The 18592-nt window shown below is 58.8% G+C and overlaps 1 protein-coding gene across 1 annotated transcript in view; it reads right to left on the reverse strand.

Moving 5' to 3' along the window:
• Positions 1-18592, reverse strand: part of POU2F3 (POU class 2 homeobox 3) — a 75240-nt gene that overhangs the window by 4320 nt on the left and 52328 nt on the right. The window contains exons 4-11 of the mRNA XM_056108182.1: positions 16241-16345; positions 14314-14416; positions 11956-12038; positions 9357-9539; positions 8856-8997; positions 8018-8154; positions 5876-6037; positions 414-480 (exon numbers count right to left, since the gene is read on the reverse strand). Of these exons, the coding sequence (XP_055964157.1) occupies positions 414-480; positions 5876-6037; positions 8018-8154; positions 8856-8997; positions 9357-9539; positions 11956-12038; positions 14314-14416; positions 16241-16345 (982 nt within the window). The remainder of the gene's footprint in view (positions 1-413; positions 481-5875; positions 6038-8017; positions 8155-8855; positions 8998-9356; positions 9540-11955; positions 12039-14313; positions 14417-16240; positions 16346-18592) is intronic.

The raw sequence follows: 18592 nt of genomic DNA on the forward strand, positions 1-18592 counted from the left end.
AAGTAAAAGTAAAGGCCCTCCCGTTGATCGTCGATTTGCTCGAGCGGGCCCAGTAATGTCTCCATTGGAGACTTTGTTGTTACTGTGTCTGGCATATCGAATACTCTCGGTAGCTTGCCGGGCTCTCCGAGAGGGGCGGAGGAATCGAACTCGGGTCGGCCATGTTGGCCGCTTGTAAGGCGAACGCACTACCGCTGTGCTATCGCTCCAGCCCTTTCTAGAAAAAAATATCATCCAGCACAATCACCACCCACAAAACCGGCCTCCTTTGAGTGAATAAACAGAAAGGGTCCCCCAAGTTACTGGAGGCTCCCCTTCCCCATCATTTCGTGCCCTTGGGGTGCGGCCTAGCTTTGGGGAACCTATTTGCAGTGATGATGTGGGGCTTGTTTGGAAAGTGCGAGCAAGCTCACCTGTTCCAGGCAGGGCGTTGTGGACCGGAGGGACAGGGAGGGCACCCAGCGAGCCCGAGGGAGAGACCTGCAAGGGGAGAGAAGCCAGTGAGTGTCCCTGCGTATCCTTGCAGCTTCGTGTGCCTCAGTGGGGGGAATCGAGTCTGGGATCAGACCCCAGGCCCCCACTGCAAGGCCTGTGATATGCCCTGGGGCCGCAACCAAGCCTCACCCCGTCCTGCACCCCCTTCTAGCCGGGAGCAGGAGCTTCTTTTTGGGGACTCGCCTCCCTCACCCCTTCACCCCCTCCCCAGACTGCAGAGTCAAGGGAGTCAAATCCTGGATTTCAAAATTCTAAACCCACAGCCCAGGCTCCCTTTGGGGAGACCCCCACACTGCCTTGCTCCCCAGTCACTTTGCTGCCCAGCCCGGGCAGGGCATCGTGCCAGGGAAACAGCCTCACTGGAGTTGTCTTAGGGATAGAAGTCCCAGGGGACGTCGAAGGGCAAGTGCTCCTGGGCCTACCCATTTCCCAGCCCCCTTGACCCCAACGCCCAGCACCGGGGCATGTGCAGGGGAGAGCCTGGACTTGACACAAGGTCACGGGAGGGAGACTTCGGTCTCAGACCTCACAGCGCCACTGGCTCAGAGATCAGGGAGGGAAGAGGAGAGCTGATGGGCCTGGTATCTCCCCTCCAGATCCCCACCCCCCACGCGGTCAGAGTCAGACGCCACGGAGGAAACCCTCTCTGCTCTGCGGGGACCTGGCCTCATCCGCTCACGCCCCTGGGACCGAGAGCAGGGACTCTGCCCTGATGGGTCCTTTGTCTTTTTTCTTCTCTTGAGGCTACGCTCCACAGTGCTTAGTGGGTCCTCCCTGACCACCCCTTGGCCTTGTGTTGCTCAGAAGGATTAGGCAGTGCTGGGGTGGAAACCGGGCCTCCCGCGTAGAAACCATGTGTTCCAGCCCTTTGAGCATCTCCCCAGCCCTGAAATTTTAAGTTTTGAGGCAGGGACTCAAGTAGCAGAGCCCATAACTGTGTGAGCAAAACCTTGGGTTTGATCCTGCCACTGTAGGGTCCCAGGGGCACTGCTGGGTGTGGTTCTAACAACAAATGAAAGGATGGATGGATGGATGGATGGATGGATGGATGGATGGATGGATGAATGGATGGGGCACTGGAGGGGTAGATAAATGGGTGGATGGGTAGGTGGGTGGACGGGTATTTGGGTGGGTGGGTGGATGGATGGATAAGTGGAGGGGTGGGTGGGTGGATGGGGGATTGGAAGGGTAGACGAATAGGTGGATGGGTGGGTGGATGGATGGATGGAGGGACAGATGGATGGAGGGGTGGATGGATGAATGGAGGGGTAGATGGATGAAGGAATAAATGACTGGGTGGATGGACAAAGGAATAAATGACTAGGTGGATGAATGAATGATAAATGGATAGATGAAAGAATGAATGTAAGGATGAATGAACAGACGGATGGATGGATGGATGGATGGGTGGAGGATGGACAAATGAGTGAACAAATGGGCAAAGAAATTGATCAATGAATGAACGAATGACTGGCAGATGGACGGGCAGATGAGTAGATCTCTTTTGTAAAGGACGTATGGCGTGAGTACTCATAAAGCGCTAACTGCCCGCAGAGTCTCGGGCAGGTCCCTGTCACGTCCCTCCCTTCCAGGACGCGGCTGCAGGCTACTGATGTCTCAAGACACAGCCACAGCTGGGCGGCAGCGAACATCCGCCCGCTCCTCTCTGCGGAGTCTTCTCAGGCTTCCCCAGCAGGTCTGAGCAAATTTCCAAAGGATGCAAAGAGGGGCGTGCTCTGGGTGCTTTGGCCACGGTCCTTCCCTCCCCAGCTGGCAGTGTCCCCTCCCCGCGTGCCGCAGCTAAGTTCTCACGGCCGCCATCCACCTTCCTGTGATATGAGCATCCTTGTCCCGCAGGGGTGGGAGGTGGGGTCACCAGGGTGGAGCCAGGTGTGTGGGGCAGTGCCCCAAAGATGTAATCGGTAACTCTTGCTCCTCTCCCCGCCTGGGGCGCACCCCGGGCATCTGTTGCTGCTCTGAGATAAACAACGCATTTAGTCACTGTGACCAGCACTCCTGCTTCCTCCTGGAGCAGGGCCAGGCGCTTGCAAACTTGCCCGTGTCTACATCCAGGTCTTCTTTGGTTTTTGTTTGGGGGTCACACCCAGCGGTGCTCAGGGCTTACTCCTGGCTCTGAACTCAGGCAGCACTCCTGGTGGACTCGGGGGACTGCATGGGATTCTGGGACCAGACCCGGGTCGGCCCCATGCAAGGCAAACACCCTGTCCACTGGACTGTCGCTCGGGCCCCTGAATTTCCACTTTGACCACTGTTCTGTTCCTCTTTTTACTCTGGCTTTGCCTGTATCATCTTAGAGACTGTCTAGCTGAGAGATTGCTCCTCGGGACAAGAACCTGTTCCAGGCCCCGGGACTGCCCCAGTGATAGCATTTGCCAACTCCCCTTGCTGCCCTCAATGGTGCTCTCATCCCCAGTGCTCCCTGCAGTGCAGGTGCTCAGCAAACATGCCAAGCAAATGATGACAATACCGAGTGTGGGGCTCCCGACCCTTTAGACACGCGCCCAACCCCTTCTCTGTTTCATGCAAGTTGGGTCAGAACCCAAACCCAAATCTACCTCCCTGAGTCATTAAGGCTTCTGAGGAGGACTGAGGACTTGGTCCCATTTCTTTCCAGCTGACAACACCCTGAGTGGGGTCCCCCCGCCTACCTCTCTAGCCCTCTCACCCCGCTTCAGTGCCCGGGTTCCAGCCCAGCCTTGGGCCCTCTGCACACAGCTCCCTCTCTCTGGAGCCTCTCCCCTGCCCCATCCCCTCCCCTCCCTTCTTGATGTCCACTTGCTCTCCTGGAGTTCCTAGGAGAAGTCCCCCAATACCCTGGACTTGGGGAGATCCCTCAGTCCATCTTCCTGGGCTCCATTCCAACTGGGGATCCCCATCTTTGTTCCTGGTGTACTTGGTCCAGCACCCCCCACTCCTACCTCAGTGCAAGTTCTTGCCTTCAAAGGTCCATTTCTGCCCTCGAGGGTCAAGGGCAGAGAGTCTGCCTTTGTCCAGCCCACAAATGCTGGTGTTCCCCAGGGGCAAGTGATGCCACACTTTCTCTTCTCTGCTTCCTCTGTGCAGACAGCCTGGGGGGCACCCCCTCACTCTGCAGTCCCACCCATACGCTCCCTCCCACACCCACTTCTCCATCCCTGACCTCCCACTCACACATCCCAGCGCCGGGACCTGCCCACTGTGGTGTCCCTGGGGCAGCCCGAGGGTGTCACGCAAGAAAATATCACTCTTTCCGACACCCAGCCCTGCCCCTCCCGTGTTGGCGTGTTTGGTCCCTGGCGCCCCCACCTCCCTCATCAGCCCAGCCTGGATACTGAGTCACCCCGGAGGCGCTCTCGCCATCCTGGCTCTCTCTGTCCCCAGCCCGCCTTCAACGTCCTAGCCACGACCAACCAAGGCCTCTTCTCCCTGTCTCCTGGATCTCCCCCTGTGGCCTCAGTCCCCATTATCTCCTCCTGGCATGCTGCCCGCCCATCGTAATCCTAACTGGTCTCCTTGTGACTCATCTCACACCTCTCCAGACGCCGTGTGCCACCTCAGGGAGCCCATTTTCCCCAGTGAATGAGATCGAGCCAGTGTCCTGCTTCAAGTCCTTCAGTGACCCCCAATGCCCAATCACCTCCAGTGATCCCTGGAGTGGGACCCCGGGTGGTCAGTGGCTCCCCCAACCCCTCATTCCACATGCCTTAGCCCGTGTCCACTCTCCCCAGATTCTCTGCCTCGTCACTCCTCTGGTCCTTCCAGACTCGGGGAAGGGATTAATTAGCTCCCCGAGGACCACTTCCCTGACCACCGTCTCCTGAGGCCTTGTCAGCTGCTCAGTCCAAGTCCTCCCAGAGAAATTCGCTGCTGTTTACCTTCTGTTTATTTGTCTGTCTCCTCGGCTAGGCAGCGAGATCCTCCAAGATGGGGCCAAGTATTACAGATCTCGGGATCCGTTCTATCTGCTCAGAGGCTGGTCTACATGCACCAGTTGAGTCATGCTCCAGGAAGATGCCACTGGCGTGGGGTCCAGCAGGAGCCACGGCCAGCCCGACGAGGCACTCCCATCCTTCAGAGCGGAACTATTTGGGGGATGAGCGCTCATCCCTCCACCCCCTCCCCCTTCAACCATCATCGCCCCCAGAGACGGAGGAGACATTCCCTCCTCTCCGAACACCCAGTTCTGCCGGAACTCCCAGCTCTTCCCAGCCCCAGCGGCTCCCCGAAGGCCAGAATCACGGCTGTAACCGTCAGCTGAGTCCTTCCTGGACAAACTTCCCAGGCCGCATGCCAGCCCGCCCCCTCGGAGCGGTCCCTCCTGCAAGGCTTGATCAACTCAAACATGCGCCTGCCAGATGCTGCCCAGGCCAAAACCCTTCCAGTTATCTTGGCTTCGTTTCTCCGTGCTCTCCGCACGAGCCATCGGTGCCCGGGGAGGGATACTGAGAATCCGGCCTTTCGGCCACCTCCCTCGCACCTTTCTGCCACCGTCAGCCTGAGGGCTGCAACTGTGGGAGGGTGGGAGAGTTGGGTGGGGTCCAGACCTGCCGCCCCAGCTAAGACTATAGCAGCTCCAAGCCAGGGGTCCGCTCCCTCTTCCTCCCCCTGCCACCTCCCCAACCTCACCTCTTCTTTCCCCCACCCTGGCTACGGCTTCCTCACTGCTGCTCAAACAGGCCAGGCCGTTTTCACTCTTTTTTTTTTTTGCTTTTTGGGTCACACCCGGCGATGCACAGGAGTTACTCCTGGCTCTGCACTCAGGAATTACTCCTGGTGGTGCTTGGCGGACCATATGGGATGCTGGGAATCGAACCTAGGTAGGCTGCGTGCAGTGTAAAAACCCTACCTGCTGTGCTATTGCTCCAGCCCCTGGCAGGACACTCTTTCCGGAACTTTCCTCCTCATCCCTTTCAGCACTTAGGGCTCTGCACCGACGTCACCTTCTCAAAGAAGGTCCGTTCTGAGCCCGGGTCACAGAGCTGTCGTCTCTTCCTAGCCCCTGGGTCTTCTCCATTTTTCCAGACTTTATTTCATTTTACTGCATCCAAGGGGGGGAGACCACACCCAGCAGAGCTCAGAGCTTACTCCTGGCTTGGTGCCGTGCTCGAGGGTCACCCCCTGCGGGAATCAGGGGTCCCTATGTGGTGTTGGGGATTAAACCGGGGTCTCTGCATACTGGCCCCTGTGCCATTGCTCTGGCTGCAAGTGTGTTTTGTATCTGCTGTCTCTCTTTGCTTCCTTATTTGCTGCCCACCCCCCTCAGGGACCCCACTCTCCTCCCCAGAGTGCAGAGACAATTTGCCGAGGCCCCCCTCCGCCCCCGTATTGCCCCGCCTCCCCATCCCCCGCATCGTCCCAGCTGCTGGACCCAGCCACTCACCAGGCGGGAATTGTAGATGGGGGCCTTGAGGGGCGGGGCCACCGGACAGTTGATCCGCTTCTCCTTCTGGCGCCTGTTGCAGAACCAGACCCGCACCACCTCCTTCTCCATGGACAGCTGCTCTGCGATCAGAGAGATCTCCTCGGAGCTGGGCTTGGGGTTCTGTGGAGACCAGAGACAAGGGAGATGGGGGTCACTCAAGAACCAAGGGTGGGGGCTGGGGCGACTTCCTCAGGCACTAACAGGGGCAGCCCTGGAGACCCCGAGTGCTGCCGGGGCCGGGAGGAGCGTGTCAACCCCAGCACTGCAGGGTCCAAGCATCACCAGATCCTCAGTCCTTACACAGAACCACAGGCCAGGCTAGCCAAGAATCTCTGGGAGGGACCTCTGGAGCACTGCTAGGGAGTCCCCCCTCCAAAAATAAAACAAAACCAAAATCCAAAGAAACAAAAAGAATTCGAGAAGGGGACATGTGTTCCATGGTTGCAGGATCAAAAGCAATAAATATGGGGCTGGAGTGGCCAGAGTCATGGCACAGTGGGGAGAGTGCTTGTCTTGCACGCAAGTGACCCGGGTTCGATCCCCATCATCTCATATGGTCTCCTGAGCACTGCTAGGAGTGATTCCTGAGTGCGGAGCCAGGAGTAAGCCCTGAACACTGCCAGGCCTGACCCCCAAACAAAAACAAAAAAACAAGAATACGGGGCTGGAGAGACAGTAAGGAGAAAAGGCTCTTGCCATGCACGCAGCTGACCCTGGTTTGACCCCCAGTATCCCATACAGTTCCTCAAGCACTGCCAGGGATCACTTCTGAGCACAGAGCCAAGAGTCACCCCGAGCACTGTTGGATATGAGCCAATAACCAACCACCTCCCCCAAATAGCTGAAGAATGGTTTATAGGCTTTATGTTTTTTTCCCTTTACCTGTGAAGTAAAAATAATGATGCCTGTTACATGGAATTATTGTGAAGGTTAGATGAAAAATCTGTGTACACAGGCACTGGGTCTGACTCAGACTGCAGGCTCCAGAAACAAAGATTTGTCTGGAGAAGTTTCTGAAAAGAGGAATCTGTTTATAGTTATGCGGGGCAGGAAATCCCCAACCCTGTGCTCCCCACCTTCGTGGTTCTTTGTCATGACCTGATATCCGTTTCCACTTCAACAAAACAGGCAAGGAGGCCTGGGATGTGGCCCAGTGGGAGGCATGCGTGAGGCCCTGGGTTTGACCCCGGCACTGCCCAATAAATAAACGATGAGGTCAACGAGTGTCAACCCACCCCGATAGCAGCAGATACGTGTATATGTACATGCATCTCACACATGTATCGAGACCCATGACCACGCTTGCCTTCACTCTCATCTCGGGCCCCTTTTCCTCCCTCCTGCACCCTTCCTTCCCCTGGCACCCTGGGAAGGTCTGTGGCCAGCACCCACTCCCCAGGATGCAGCCAACTGCCCATGACCCCAACACGTGCCATAACACACCTTCCACATCTGCCCCCGGCCCCCACCGCACAGAGCTGGCATTCTTAGCTTCCATGTGGGGTTTGCCCCAAACTCCAAAACCCTCTTGGCCAGAAGAGGATCCTGGCAATTTGTTTGTTTGTTTGTGGGTCACACCCGGTGATGCTCAGGGCTCACTCCTGGCTCTGCACTCAGGCATTACTTCTGACAGTGCTTAAGGAACCATATGGGGTGCTAGGGATGAGACCTGGGTACTATCCCTCCAGCCCCATCCCCAGCTGGAGATGTGATGGTGGGTGCAGAACAGAAATGCAAGGAGATACACCGAGAAGGCACCTGATGCTGGATCTACCCGTCCATCCCACTATTTTTCGCATATGGACATATGTGTCGTTTGATCCAAGCAAGACACGGCAGAGGAAAGAAAATGTTCCAGCCAGGGTTGGACTGGTTTCCCTGCGGGTACTCGCCCGGGACGCCCATTTCCTGTTTCCGGCTCTCTCCCAGTGAGAGAAAGGGACACCAGCACTAGAGATGTCAGTGGGAATGTGGGGTGAAGGGCAGACTTTCAGCCCAACCCCTGGGCACCCGGAGCCTTCCTTGGGGCAGGGGTGTGATGTGAAGGGTGGGTGCTAATTGGCGTGGCCCCACCCCCTGCTCTGCCCCAGCATTGCTCACGTCCTGAAATCTCTTCTCCAGGGTCAGGCGGATGTTGGTCTCGATGCTGGTCCGTTTCTTCCGTTTCCTTCCGAACACTTCGCTGAGGGTAGGGTAGGAGCTGGGGGAGCTGACAGAGGGGTCTGAGGGAGAGGACTCTGCAGGGGGCACAGGGGAGCTCAGGTCAGGCCAGTAGAGGGGAGGGGGTCAGAACCGTCCAGAAATGCTGCCTCTCTCCTCGGGGCCAGCGAAAGGGCCCCCCTGGACACACAAGGGTCCCCTGGGCACACACGCGTCAGGGTCCTCCAGACATACAAGGGTCTCCTTGGACGCCCAAACATCCCCCTGGACGCAAGGTCCCCATGGATGCACAAGGGTCTCCCTGCTCTCGCAAGGGTCCCCCTGGATGCGGGACGCGGCGCAAGGGTTGGGTGGGTGCAGGCAGAGCACCCACACCGAGGTCTTGGAGGCAGGGCTGGTGGGAGGACCCGCCCTTCTTTCAGGGGACAGCAGTCTGAGCACAGGCGGGGCCCTCCGGAAGGAGCCTGCATCCCGCAGGGGTGACACCAGGAAGGAGGAAATCCTTCCCCAAACATCCTGAGTCCCCAGGAGCCGCCCATCCCCCCATTTCCTGTTCCAGGGCAGAGGGTCCCCCTGTGGCTGACCACGCGCTCTGCAGTGAACCCCCCAGGTATCCAGCCAAGAGCGTGGGCCCCACCCGCTGCCCTTCTTGGTGGGGAGGGGAGGAAGGGCCCCCGCTCCCAACACGGCACCCCTGCGCCCGCACTCATGCGCCCCGGGCCCCGTGCCCCGTGCACCCCCGCACTTGCACCCCGTGTCCCGCGCCTGGCGCCCGCACCGGCGTCCGTGAGCCACTTCTCCAGCAGCGGTTTCAGCTTGCACATGTTCTTGAAGCTCAGGTTCAAGGCCTCGAACCTCGAGATGGTCGTCTGGCTGAAGTCGTTGCCATAGAGCTTCCCCATGGCCAGCCCCACATCTCCCTGCGGGGAAGGGGGGCCGGGAGGGAGGACTGAGCCAGGTGTCCTCATCCTTGGGCATCCCCCCACCTCCATTTACATGCAGAGAACCTTCTAGCAACCACCATCAGCCCAGCTACAGGGCTCCTCTCCCCAGAGCAGGGGTAGCCCCAGCCCCGCTCTGGCTCTGGCTCCAACCTCCTCCTGCCCCCAGAAGTCTGTTTCCCTCCTGATAACGCAGGCCCCCAGCTCTGGGGAAGTCTAAAGTCCCCAGGGACTGGCCTCCCAACCCACCACCCCCTCCGGAACCTTATGCCCCACCTCAGTCAGCCCAAGTCTCTCCATGTCTCCCCCTCTCTCCGAGACAAATACCCAAACCGAACCTGGGTGAAGCCCAGCTTAATGCGTCTCTGCTTGAAAGTCTTGGCGAACTTCTCCAGCTCCTCCAGGTCACTGGGCTCATCGGCCCCTCCAGCGCCGGGGAGGTGCTTGGGCCCGGGGAGGTGCGGGGGTGCTTCCAGATGGGGCTCTAAAGAGGGCCCCGGCAGCCCAGGGCGTGCAGCTGCCTGGGAGGGAACACACACACACACACACACACACACACACACACACACACACACAGGTCAGAGGCTGCAGAGCCATACACACACCCCCAGCCTGCAGCTTCTTGGGTCTCAAACTTAAGAGGACATGGCAGCTCCTGCCAGGGGCAGCCCAGGGCAGTCGCTCGGGGTCCGAGCCCTGTCAGGGTACAGGGAGGCGGCTCCTGGACTGGGTCTGACTCATGTGGTTCTCAGGTAACTTCCTCCTCTGCGGTTCCCACTGTAAAAGGAGCTGGCGGGGCAGTTTACAAAGATCCCGCCACACCTCTGCACGGCGCTGGAAAGCTGCAGCCACGTCCTGGGGTGTTGCTCGTCCCACAGAGGCTCCCTGAGGGCCCCCCCAGCCTCATTTCTTAATAGAAGAACTTCCTGGGAAATGCCCATTTTACTCGCTGACCACTGTCTGTATTTTAAATAAAAGTCCCGCCATCTCTCTGAACACACTTCCTGTCCTGCTTGCTGGGCAGGGGAGCATTTTCTTTAATGGACTCAGAGAGGACAAGCCCTGACCCTCAGAGCCCAGGGGGTGTCCATCCAGGCCCAGGGAGCAGAACAGTGGGGAGATGCCCAGGCCAAGGGGCCGCAGCCCACAGTCTCCACCTACTAAACAATCTCCCTTCTCTCTCCCAACTTACTCTCTTTCAAGAAGGGGGTTAATTTTATGGCACCAGCCCCGTTTTATTTTCATTTCCTTTCTGTTCTGGGGGACTCACCCGGTGGGTGCTCAGGGATTATTCCTGGCTCTGTGCTCAGAGACCACTCAGATGACCATATGGGACGCTGGGGATCAAACCAAGATCTACCGTACACAAGGCAAGTGCCTTAACCCCTGCACTATCTGACCCCTCTTTTTTGGGGAGAGTCACACCCAGCGATGGTCAGGGGTTGCTCCTGGCTCTTTGCTCAGGGGTCACTTCCGGAAGTGCTTGGGCTACTGTATGTGATGCTGGAGATTGAACTGGGGTCAGCCACGTGCAATGAAAGCGCCTTCCCCCTATACTATGAGTGTCTGTTTGTGTCTTGGCACACAGTGGAGGCATTTCCCCTAGATGAAGGGTCTTTGGGGGAGAACAGGATGCGAAATGATTACAGAGCTGGCCGTGCTTTGGGGGATGTCAGATCAGATCCTCAGCACCCCCTGTCGGGACTGCATTGCTCTCTATCCGGCAAGGACTCGGGCGCCCCCTGGACCTTCTTTATTCCCCTTCACTTACACAGTTGCACTGACCCAACGCCCCCTCAATCCTCTATCCTCGCATGTGCCCCCTCTATCCCCGGTCCCAAGGCCTAAACCTGTCCTGGGAGCTGTCTTCCAGCACCCCAGTCCCTGGGGAGGCCTGAGGAAACTTCTGAGAAGATTGTCTCTGGTCTTTCCCTGCTCTGACACCATGAGGAGAGAGAGGGGACCCAGAACAACGCTCTAAATCCTCTTCTGGATGAAAACCAACGAGGGGAACAGCCAGGAAGCTGCAGAGAGGACGCTGTGCGCCCATCTGGCCACTAGAGGGCGCCCTCTGCACTCCCAGAGTCACTTCAGGCTGGACCGCGATGACCGCTGGGGATCTCAGCGCAGAGAAGGGCCCAGTAGGACCTTCGCAGTCCCCATCCGTAGACACAGCTCAGCCGAGATCCTTGCCCACAGCCGCAGCGGGGTTGGGAGGTGGGGGGAAGATTCGGTGGCCGCTCAGGCTGCCACTCAGGGGCAGAGGATGCTACTGACCAGAGGAGAAGGAGGAGTCCCTTCTCCCTAGCACCTGGGCGCCGTACCCCGCTGGCAGCCACCCAGGTGCCTGCGGTCGAGGCCTGTCTAAAGTAGAGGGTGGGGGCTGGAGCCATAGCACGGCAGGTAGGGTGTTTGCCTTGCACGTGGCCGACCTGGGTTCGATTCCCAGCATTCCTTCTGGTCCCCTGAGCACCAACAGGAGTAATTCCTGAGTGCAGAGTCAGGAGTAACCCTGGTGCATCACCGGGTGTGACCCAAAAAGAAAAAAAAGAAAAAAAAAAGGTAGAGGGTGCCTGGACAAACAGCTTGGTGGGTAGCTTGAGGCCTCTGCTCTGAGACCTTGCAGGTATACGGTGATGAGTTCAACCCCCCTGGGATCCCCTATGTGCTGAATGCTGTCCAGACAGTTCTGCCTCTGGGACTTCAGGCTGATGGGCTCGCCTCCCTGGTGGGCATCTGAGTGCCCACAGGAAGGGCAGGGGGCCAGGCCCTGAGCAGGGTGGGTGTGGAGGGGCCTTCGCTTCTGAAACCTGGTCCTCGGGCTCCCCCACAGGTGCACGGGGCTCCTCCCAGCTGTTTCCTGCTCCCACGGGCCAGCGCGCCAGCAGGGGTGGGGGGAAACTAGGCCATTCCTAGAGGAAACGGGCGGCTGTTTACCTGGGACGCCAGGCCGGGCCCCGTCTGCGGGAGGAGGAGAGGACTTTGCTGCTGCGGAAAGGGAAGGAGATTTGGCTGCAGACCTGGCAGGGACAAAGAAACAGAGACAATGAATCCAGGCCGTCCCAGGAAGGCAGACACGGGCACCCGGGAACCACGAGAGGCGGCCCCACCCCTGCCACCTAATCAGGTCCCTCAACCCACCTCGAGCCCTCCGCAGAGGCCCCCACGGGCACTGCCAGGCATTGCCACACTCGGGCGGGGGCGAGCCAGACACAGGCATAAACAGATGTAAACACAGTCCCCAAACCAGTCCTTCTGCCTGCCTGCCTGTCTGCAGAGGCCCAGGCGGGAGCAGGGCTGAGACGGGGGCGGGAGGGAAGGCGGTGAGGCGGGGGAGGGCTGGGAGGGCTGGGGCGGGGGTCCTGCTGGAGCGCTGAGATACCCTTCCGCCTGCAGAAGAGGCTGGAACGGCGCCAAAGCCCAAGCTGCAGGCTTGAGGGATGCCAAGGGGGTGGACGGGACAGAGAAACCCAGAGGGCAGTGGGCACTGGCCAAAGGGCCAGGCGGAAGCAAGCGGGGGTCGAAGGGCTGAGGGAGGATGGCAAAGGCCAGGCCAGGCGAGGGTCAGCTGGACGGGCACGCTCCCGCCTCTGCAGGCGCCTGGGCTGGGGTGCTCACCACCCCCTGCCCCCTCCTAAGAAGGCCACAGCCAGTTCTGTCCCCTTGTACCAGTGAGGCCACCAGGCCACCAACTGGTGTGGAGGTGGCTCACCCCCATCACTCTGCCTCGGGGTACTGTGGCTCAGGGGACCGAGGGGTAGCATGTGCCTCGGTCTGAGGAAGCTGGGCTGGATTTGTCCTTTCTAGGAAATAAATAGGCAAGAGGGTTCTTAAGGGAAGCTGCTGGCGCTGGGAGCCGGGAAGTGGCTCATTGTCCTGATTGCGTTCTGAGGCAGGACCCCAAGTGTTATGTCAAGTAACTCTCAAAAGACTCAGTGAGTTGATTCAACCATTATTTCTGGAAAGAGGAAGTGGGAGCTCAGAGAGGTTAGTTAAGTTTCCCAAGGACACACAAACTAGTGATTTTGTTTTTTTAAATAAATGAGTTTGACTTCAAATTTTCTTTCTTTTTGGGGGGGAGGAGGAGCGGGAGGTGTTGGGAGTGGGAGTACACTTGATGGCACTCTGGGTTTACGCCTGGCTCTGTGCTCAGGGATCACTCCTGGAGGCACTCAGGGAAACACCTGTGGTGCCAGGGATCAAACCAGAGTTGGCTGTGTGCAAGGCCAGCACCTCAGCCCCTGTGCCCCTTCACCCTGCCCTGTTGTTGTTGTATTTGGGGGCCACACCTGGCCATGCTCAGGGCCTATTTCTGGCTCTGTGCTCAGTGACCCCTGGCGGTGCGTGGGGAGCAGATGTGGTGCTGGGGACCAACCAGGGTTGACGCAAGGTGCCTTAACCCCTGCACCAGCTCTCCTGGCTGGGTTTTGTTTGGGTTTTGTCTTGCCTCATACGCTGATCGCGTTATGCGCCTGCACCGCTCTCCTCTCCCGGCCAGGCTTCCAAACGGAAACAGAATTAGCGCCTATGCTCCCTGTCCTACTGCGAGCCTCTGGGACGACTTAGCCAAAACAAACACTGCGAGGTCCAAGCGCGCTGACTCCATCCTGCTACCCTCGGGTGCCATGGGAATGCAGGGCTGTAACGGGGCAGGGACGGGGAGCGAGGAGGCAGGGGCGTGCTGCTGAGAGGCTGGGCTTGGGGCAGGTGCGGCGAGCAAGGGAGCCGGCCCGCAGGCGCACCCTGGACCCTCCAGCCGGACCGGACCGCATGGAGGCAGGTGACAGAGGGACAGTACAGGGATCACCCAGGTCTAGGTTCAGACAGCCCACTCAGAGCTACCCACAGGTCACCAGCGGCCCCCCATGCAGGGTTACGTGTTCAAAGGTTGGGGAAAATCACTCTGCAGCGCTCTTGGCCCATGGAGCTCTGGAAGCAGGCAAGTTCTCGAGGTCCGAGCCTTGGGCGGCCAGCGAGACCCTGCAACCTCGCTGCTGGCCTGTGGGGGGCAGTGCCGAGCCACTCACCGCCTCCCAGTCGCGCTTACTGGAGGGAAGCGGAGGTTTCCAAAGGATCTTCCGCAGAACCGCCTGTTCCGAGGGGCTGCTCCTCCCCCGCCCCGCCCCGCCCCACTGCACCTTCACTCCAACTCCGTGCAGAATTGAGAGGCTGGGTGGAGCAAGAAGGCCCAGGACCTGGTGTGGGTGGGCAGGGGGACTCGCCTTTAGAGGGGAGGGCTGGGTTGCTCACCCCATCCCGCCTACTGCCCAGCTCAGTGTGGACCCTGGCTCTTACCTTGCTGTCCGGGCTGGGTCTGAGAGAGCAGGAACTGGGACACGGACTGTAAGTGGCCGGGGACCAGCACCAGCTGCTGCAGAGGGTGCAGGGAGGTCATGTCCTGCAGGGAGACACGGGCTCAGAGCGGGGAGGGGCTACCGCACCACCTTCCTGCCACACCTGGTCCCCATCAGCCTCCAGGCCCCATCCTCTGAGTACCCCAGGGGCTGGCACAGGAGTCGCTACTCCCTCAACACCACTGCTACTTACAGCATCTTTGATGTTGGGTTGGTTTGGGGCCACACTCAGCAATGGGTTAACTCCTGGCTCTGTCAGCAATGGGTTAACTCCTGGCTCTGTCAGCAATGGGTTAACTCCTGGCTCTGTGCTCAGGAATTACTCCTGACGGTGCTGGGGGACCATATGGGATGCGGGGATCAAACCTAGGTCAGCCACATGCAAGGCAAACACCCTACTGTTGCTCTGACCCTGCTTCATTTCTTACGTGTGTGTGTGTGAACAAATGTGAGTGTGTATGTGTGAGTGTGTGTGAGAATGTACATATGAGTGTGTGGGTATGCATACGTGCACATGTGTGATTATTTGCAGATGTATGTGTGTACATGTGTGTGATTGTGTGTGAACATGAGTGCACATGTGTGAGTGTGTATGCATGTGTGTGATTGTGTGTGGATATGAATGCATGTGTGTACATGTGTGATGTGTGAATACAAGAGCACACATGTGTATGTGTGTGATTATGTGTGAATATGAGTGCACGTGTGTAAGAGTATGTATACATGTGTTACTGTATGTGGATATGAATGCATGTGTGTACATATGTGTGATGTGTGACTATGAGAGCACACATATGTGTAGGCGTGTGATTATGTGTGAATATGAGTGCATGTGTGTAAAAGTACGTATACATGTGTGTGATTGTATGTGAATATGAATGCATGTGTGTGAGTGTGTGTACATATGTGTGACATGTGACTACAAGTGCACGTGTGTGACTGTGCATGTGTGTGATTATGTGTGAATATGTGTGAATACAAGCACATGTGTGTGAGAGTATGTATACATGTGTGTGATTGTATATGGATATGAATGCATGGAGTGTGTGCATCTGTGTGTGCATGTGTGAATATGAGTGCACGTGTGTGTGTGTGATTATGTGTGAATATGAGTGTATGTGTGGCTGTATATGTGTGTGACTGTGTGAATGAGTGCACGTGTGTGTGTGTGTGTGTGTGAGTGTGTATGTCCCCTGCCCCTGGTCTAGGCCTGCAGCCACACCCTGGCCAGCTCCTCATTCCGAATCAGTGGAGTACAGCCTAGCCCCAGAGAGGGGACTGGCGGCTGGAACCCAGGGCCCAGGAGGGCTGCACTTGGGCCTGGGCGCAGGATGAGCTGAGCGTCAGCCCGTCCATTGAGGGCTGCCTGCCCGGTGCTGTGGGGTCTGTGCTCCCACAGGTGCCCAGGTGTGTGCCCATCACTCTGGTGGCACCTGGAGTCTCTCAACTAGCCCAGCCCATGTGGAGTGAAGACGTGGACAGATGGGCACGCGTGTCCTTCTCCACATGACCCCGACCACGATGGCTGCTCTGCACCCCCGCCCCTTCCAGTCTGGGCCCCTCCTACTCCCAGAGGCCCCTTTCCTGCCCTGCCCTGGGCTCCCCTCATGTCTGCTGTGCTCCTGGGACAGGAGCACTTGAACTAGAGCACTGGCTGGGTGCTCAGACCCCAGCCGGGACCTGCTGAACTCCAGGGCGGAGAGGGCCCCTCTCCACCCCAGCGGCTTCCCCTGCCTGGCCCAGGCCTCTCAGTGCCCCTCTTCCACCCTCCCATGTCCCTGGGGGCCTAGCATAGGTGACAGGCAGGCTGCGGAAGGCACGGGTCCTCTCGCTCTGGGACGAGCAGGGCCCCCCGGGCAGGCATTTACCCCAGGCATTTGGTTCCCCGACATCACGGCAGGTCCCTGTGCCAAGTGGCATGGCCGGTGGGTGAGGGCCTGTTGCAGAGAGTCGCTGAGGTCCTCAGTTTTAATCTGCAAGGGGAGGCAGACGGGGCATGTGAGGGGACAGGCGTGGAGGGAGACCTCGGCGAGAGACGGTTGAGCACCGCAGGCTGAGCAGGGCCGAGCAGTGCTCAGGAGCCCCACTACAGCGGATACCGGCTTGGTATACTAGCCCTTCATGAGCCCCACTGCCCTCCTGGGCCTCTGCAGGTGGTGCACACAGCCTCAGGACCTTGAACGTCGCACCTCTGGGTGGATGATGCTCTTTTCCCCCTGGGAACACACGTTACCATCCGCTCTATGCGATGAGAAGATGGTGACACTAAATGATGCTTTTTAGGGCGAGCCTACACCCAAGGGTCCGCGGGTGGGGTCTGATGGTTCTGCACTCAGACTCTGGGGCTGGACTCAGGTGTTTGCAGGACCCTATGTTGCTCCTGGGGATTGGCCTCGGGGCCTTGCACACACCAGTGTCTTTGGTCCCCTGAATAATACTGCCAAACTCTCCACCTCACCAAGTTAAAAGAGAGCAACTGGGACTGGAGCGATAGGACAGTGGGGAGGGTGTTCGCCTTGCAGCCACCGCCCTGGGTTTCCGGCACCCCGTATGGTCCCCTGAGCACTGCCACGAGTGACTCCTGAGTGCAGAGCCAGGAATAAGCCCTGAGCCTGAGCATCGCTGGGCATGGCCCCCAAACCAGAAATAAATCAATAAAAGGTGCTCCCCCTTCTCCTGTTTTCAATTCCCCAGAGCTCCTCGGAGTCTGGGCCACGTGCTCAGGGCTCCACCCCCCTGCATAGGTTGCAGCCAACTCTGTTGTTTGCTGCTGAGTCGGCCCTTTCGGACAGCCCTCCCGGCCTGGGTGGCCGTACCTGACAGTCCCCCGCTGTGTCTTGCACAATTATTGCCACCTGCTGTCTGAGGCGCCTGGGGTAACTGCCACACGCCACCAGCCACCAAAGTGGGTTCCAGCCTGACCCTGCCCCACACCCCATCTCCCACCCAGAGCAATGATTCTGTAACAGGCAGAAGTCTCCTGGGGCAGGGGGTCAAGCGGCCTAAACCACCCCTGAGAAGGCACCAGGGAACCCCTGACAGGGGCCGTGGGCAGAGAGAATCTGGCTTAACGTGGTTTTGTGGGCTCCATGGGCTATCACCGACAACCCGCTAAAGGTTCACGCCAGGAGAGAGCAGGAAGGGTGCTGGCCTTTCCCGCAACTGATTCGGCTCAAGCCCTGGCACCACACGGTCCCCCGAGCACAGAGCTGGGAGTAGCCCTGGAACACCTCTAGGTATGACCCCAACCACCTCCACTCCCCGCCAACCTCAGAAATAAGTCAATCAAGTAAAGGCTCAGACGCACGAGCATAACACGGGCTTAAGCTCTACGTGAAGACGGAGCTGTGGCTCATTCAGAACCCCGAGAGCACGAAGACCCTCGTTGTGACTCTAGAGGCGAGGAGGGAGCAGGGCCCCGAGAGACGGGCCGGGAGCGAGGGACCTACTTGACCTGCAGGCATCTGTTCACCGTGTCCAGCAGGTGCTGGACAGGGCTCAGGTTGGGGTCTGGTGCTGCTCAGAGGCAGTCGCTCTCCGATCGCTCCCTAACACTGCTTATCTGCTTCTTCCTGACATGGGAATGAGCAGGCGCTGCCCAGGGAGGCACAGACACACCAGCTGAGAGGGGACACTCTCAGGAAGGGTCCCCACAAGCCCTCCCGCCTGGGGGCCGCAGGAAGAGCGGGCGGGGAGGGATGGAGCCCAGGAGAGCCCAGAGGGGCAGGGTCACAGGGACCAGGTCCAGGAGAGCGCTGTGCTCCCCAGTTCCCCCGACCCCGCAGCCCACACCCCAGGTCTCTTCAGCACCGCCCACCCATGCTTGGCATCGCCATCAAAAAAGCTCTGCTATCCTCCTCCCCCCAGAAATGAGTGTCCCCAGCAAACAGTCGTGAGCCGGATTCACGAAGTTCCAAACAGATCATCGAGAACGTCTGTGGCACCAGCCGCAATGCCGACCTCGTGGTTGGCTCCTTAAGCCAAGTGTTCGGGGACAGCCGCTGGTCTCCACGGTCTTGGGGCCCCTCCTGCTCCGGCGCACCCCTTCCCCGGGGCAGGGGCAGAGGCAGGGGTAGGCCGGCAGGCAGGAAGGGGGCACAGAGGGAGAAGGTGAAATCACCCTGGTGGATCCAGCCCAGGCGGCTTGGCTGGGCCCCAGCCGCGAGTGGAGGTTCCTCTCTAGACTCATTATGCCCCATGGGAGATAAGCAGCCGGGGCT

Source organism: Sorex fumeus, unplaced genomic scaffold (genome assembly GCF_029834395.1).
Source record: "Sorex fumeus unplaced genomic scaffold, SorFum_2.1 ptg000198l, whole genome shotgun sequence".
Taxonomy (NCBI): domain Eukaryota; kingdom Metazoa; phylum Chordata; class Mammalia; order Eulipotyphla; family Soricidae; genus Sorex; species Sorex fumeus.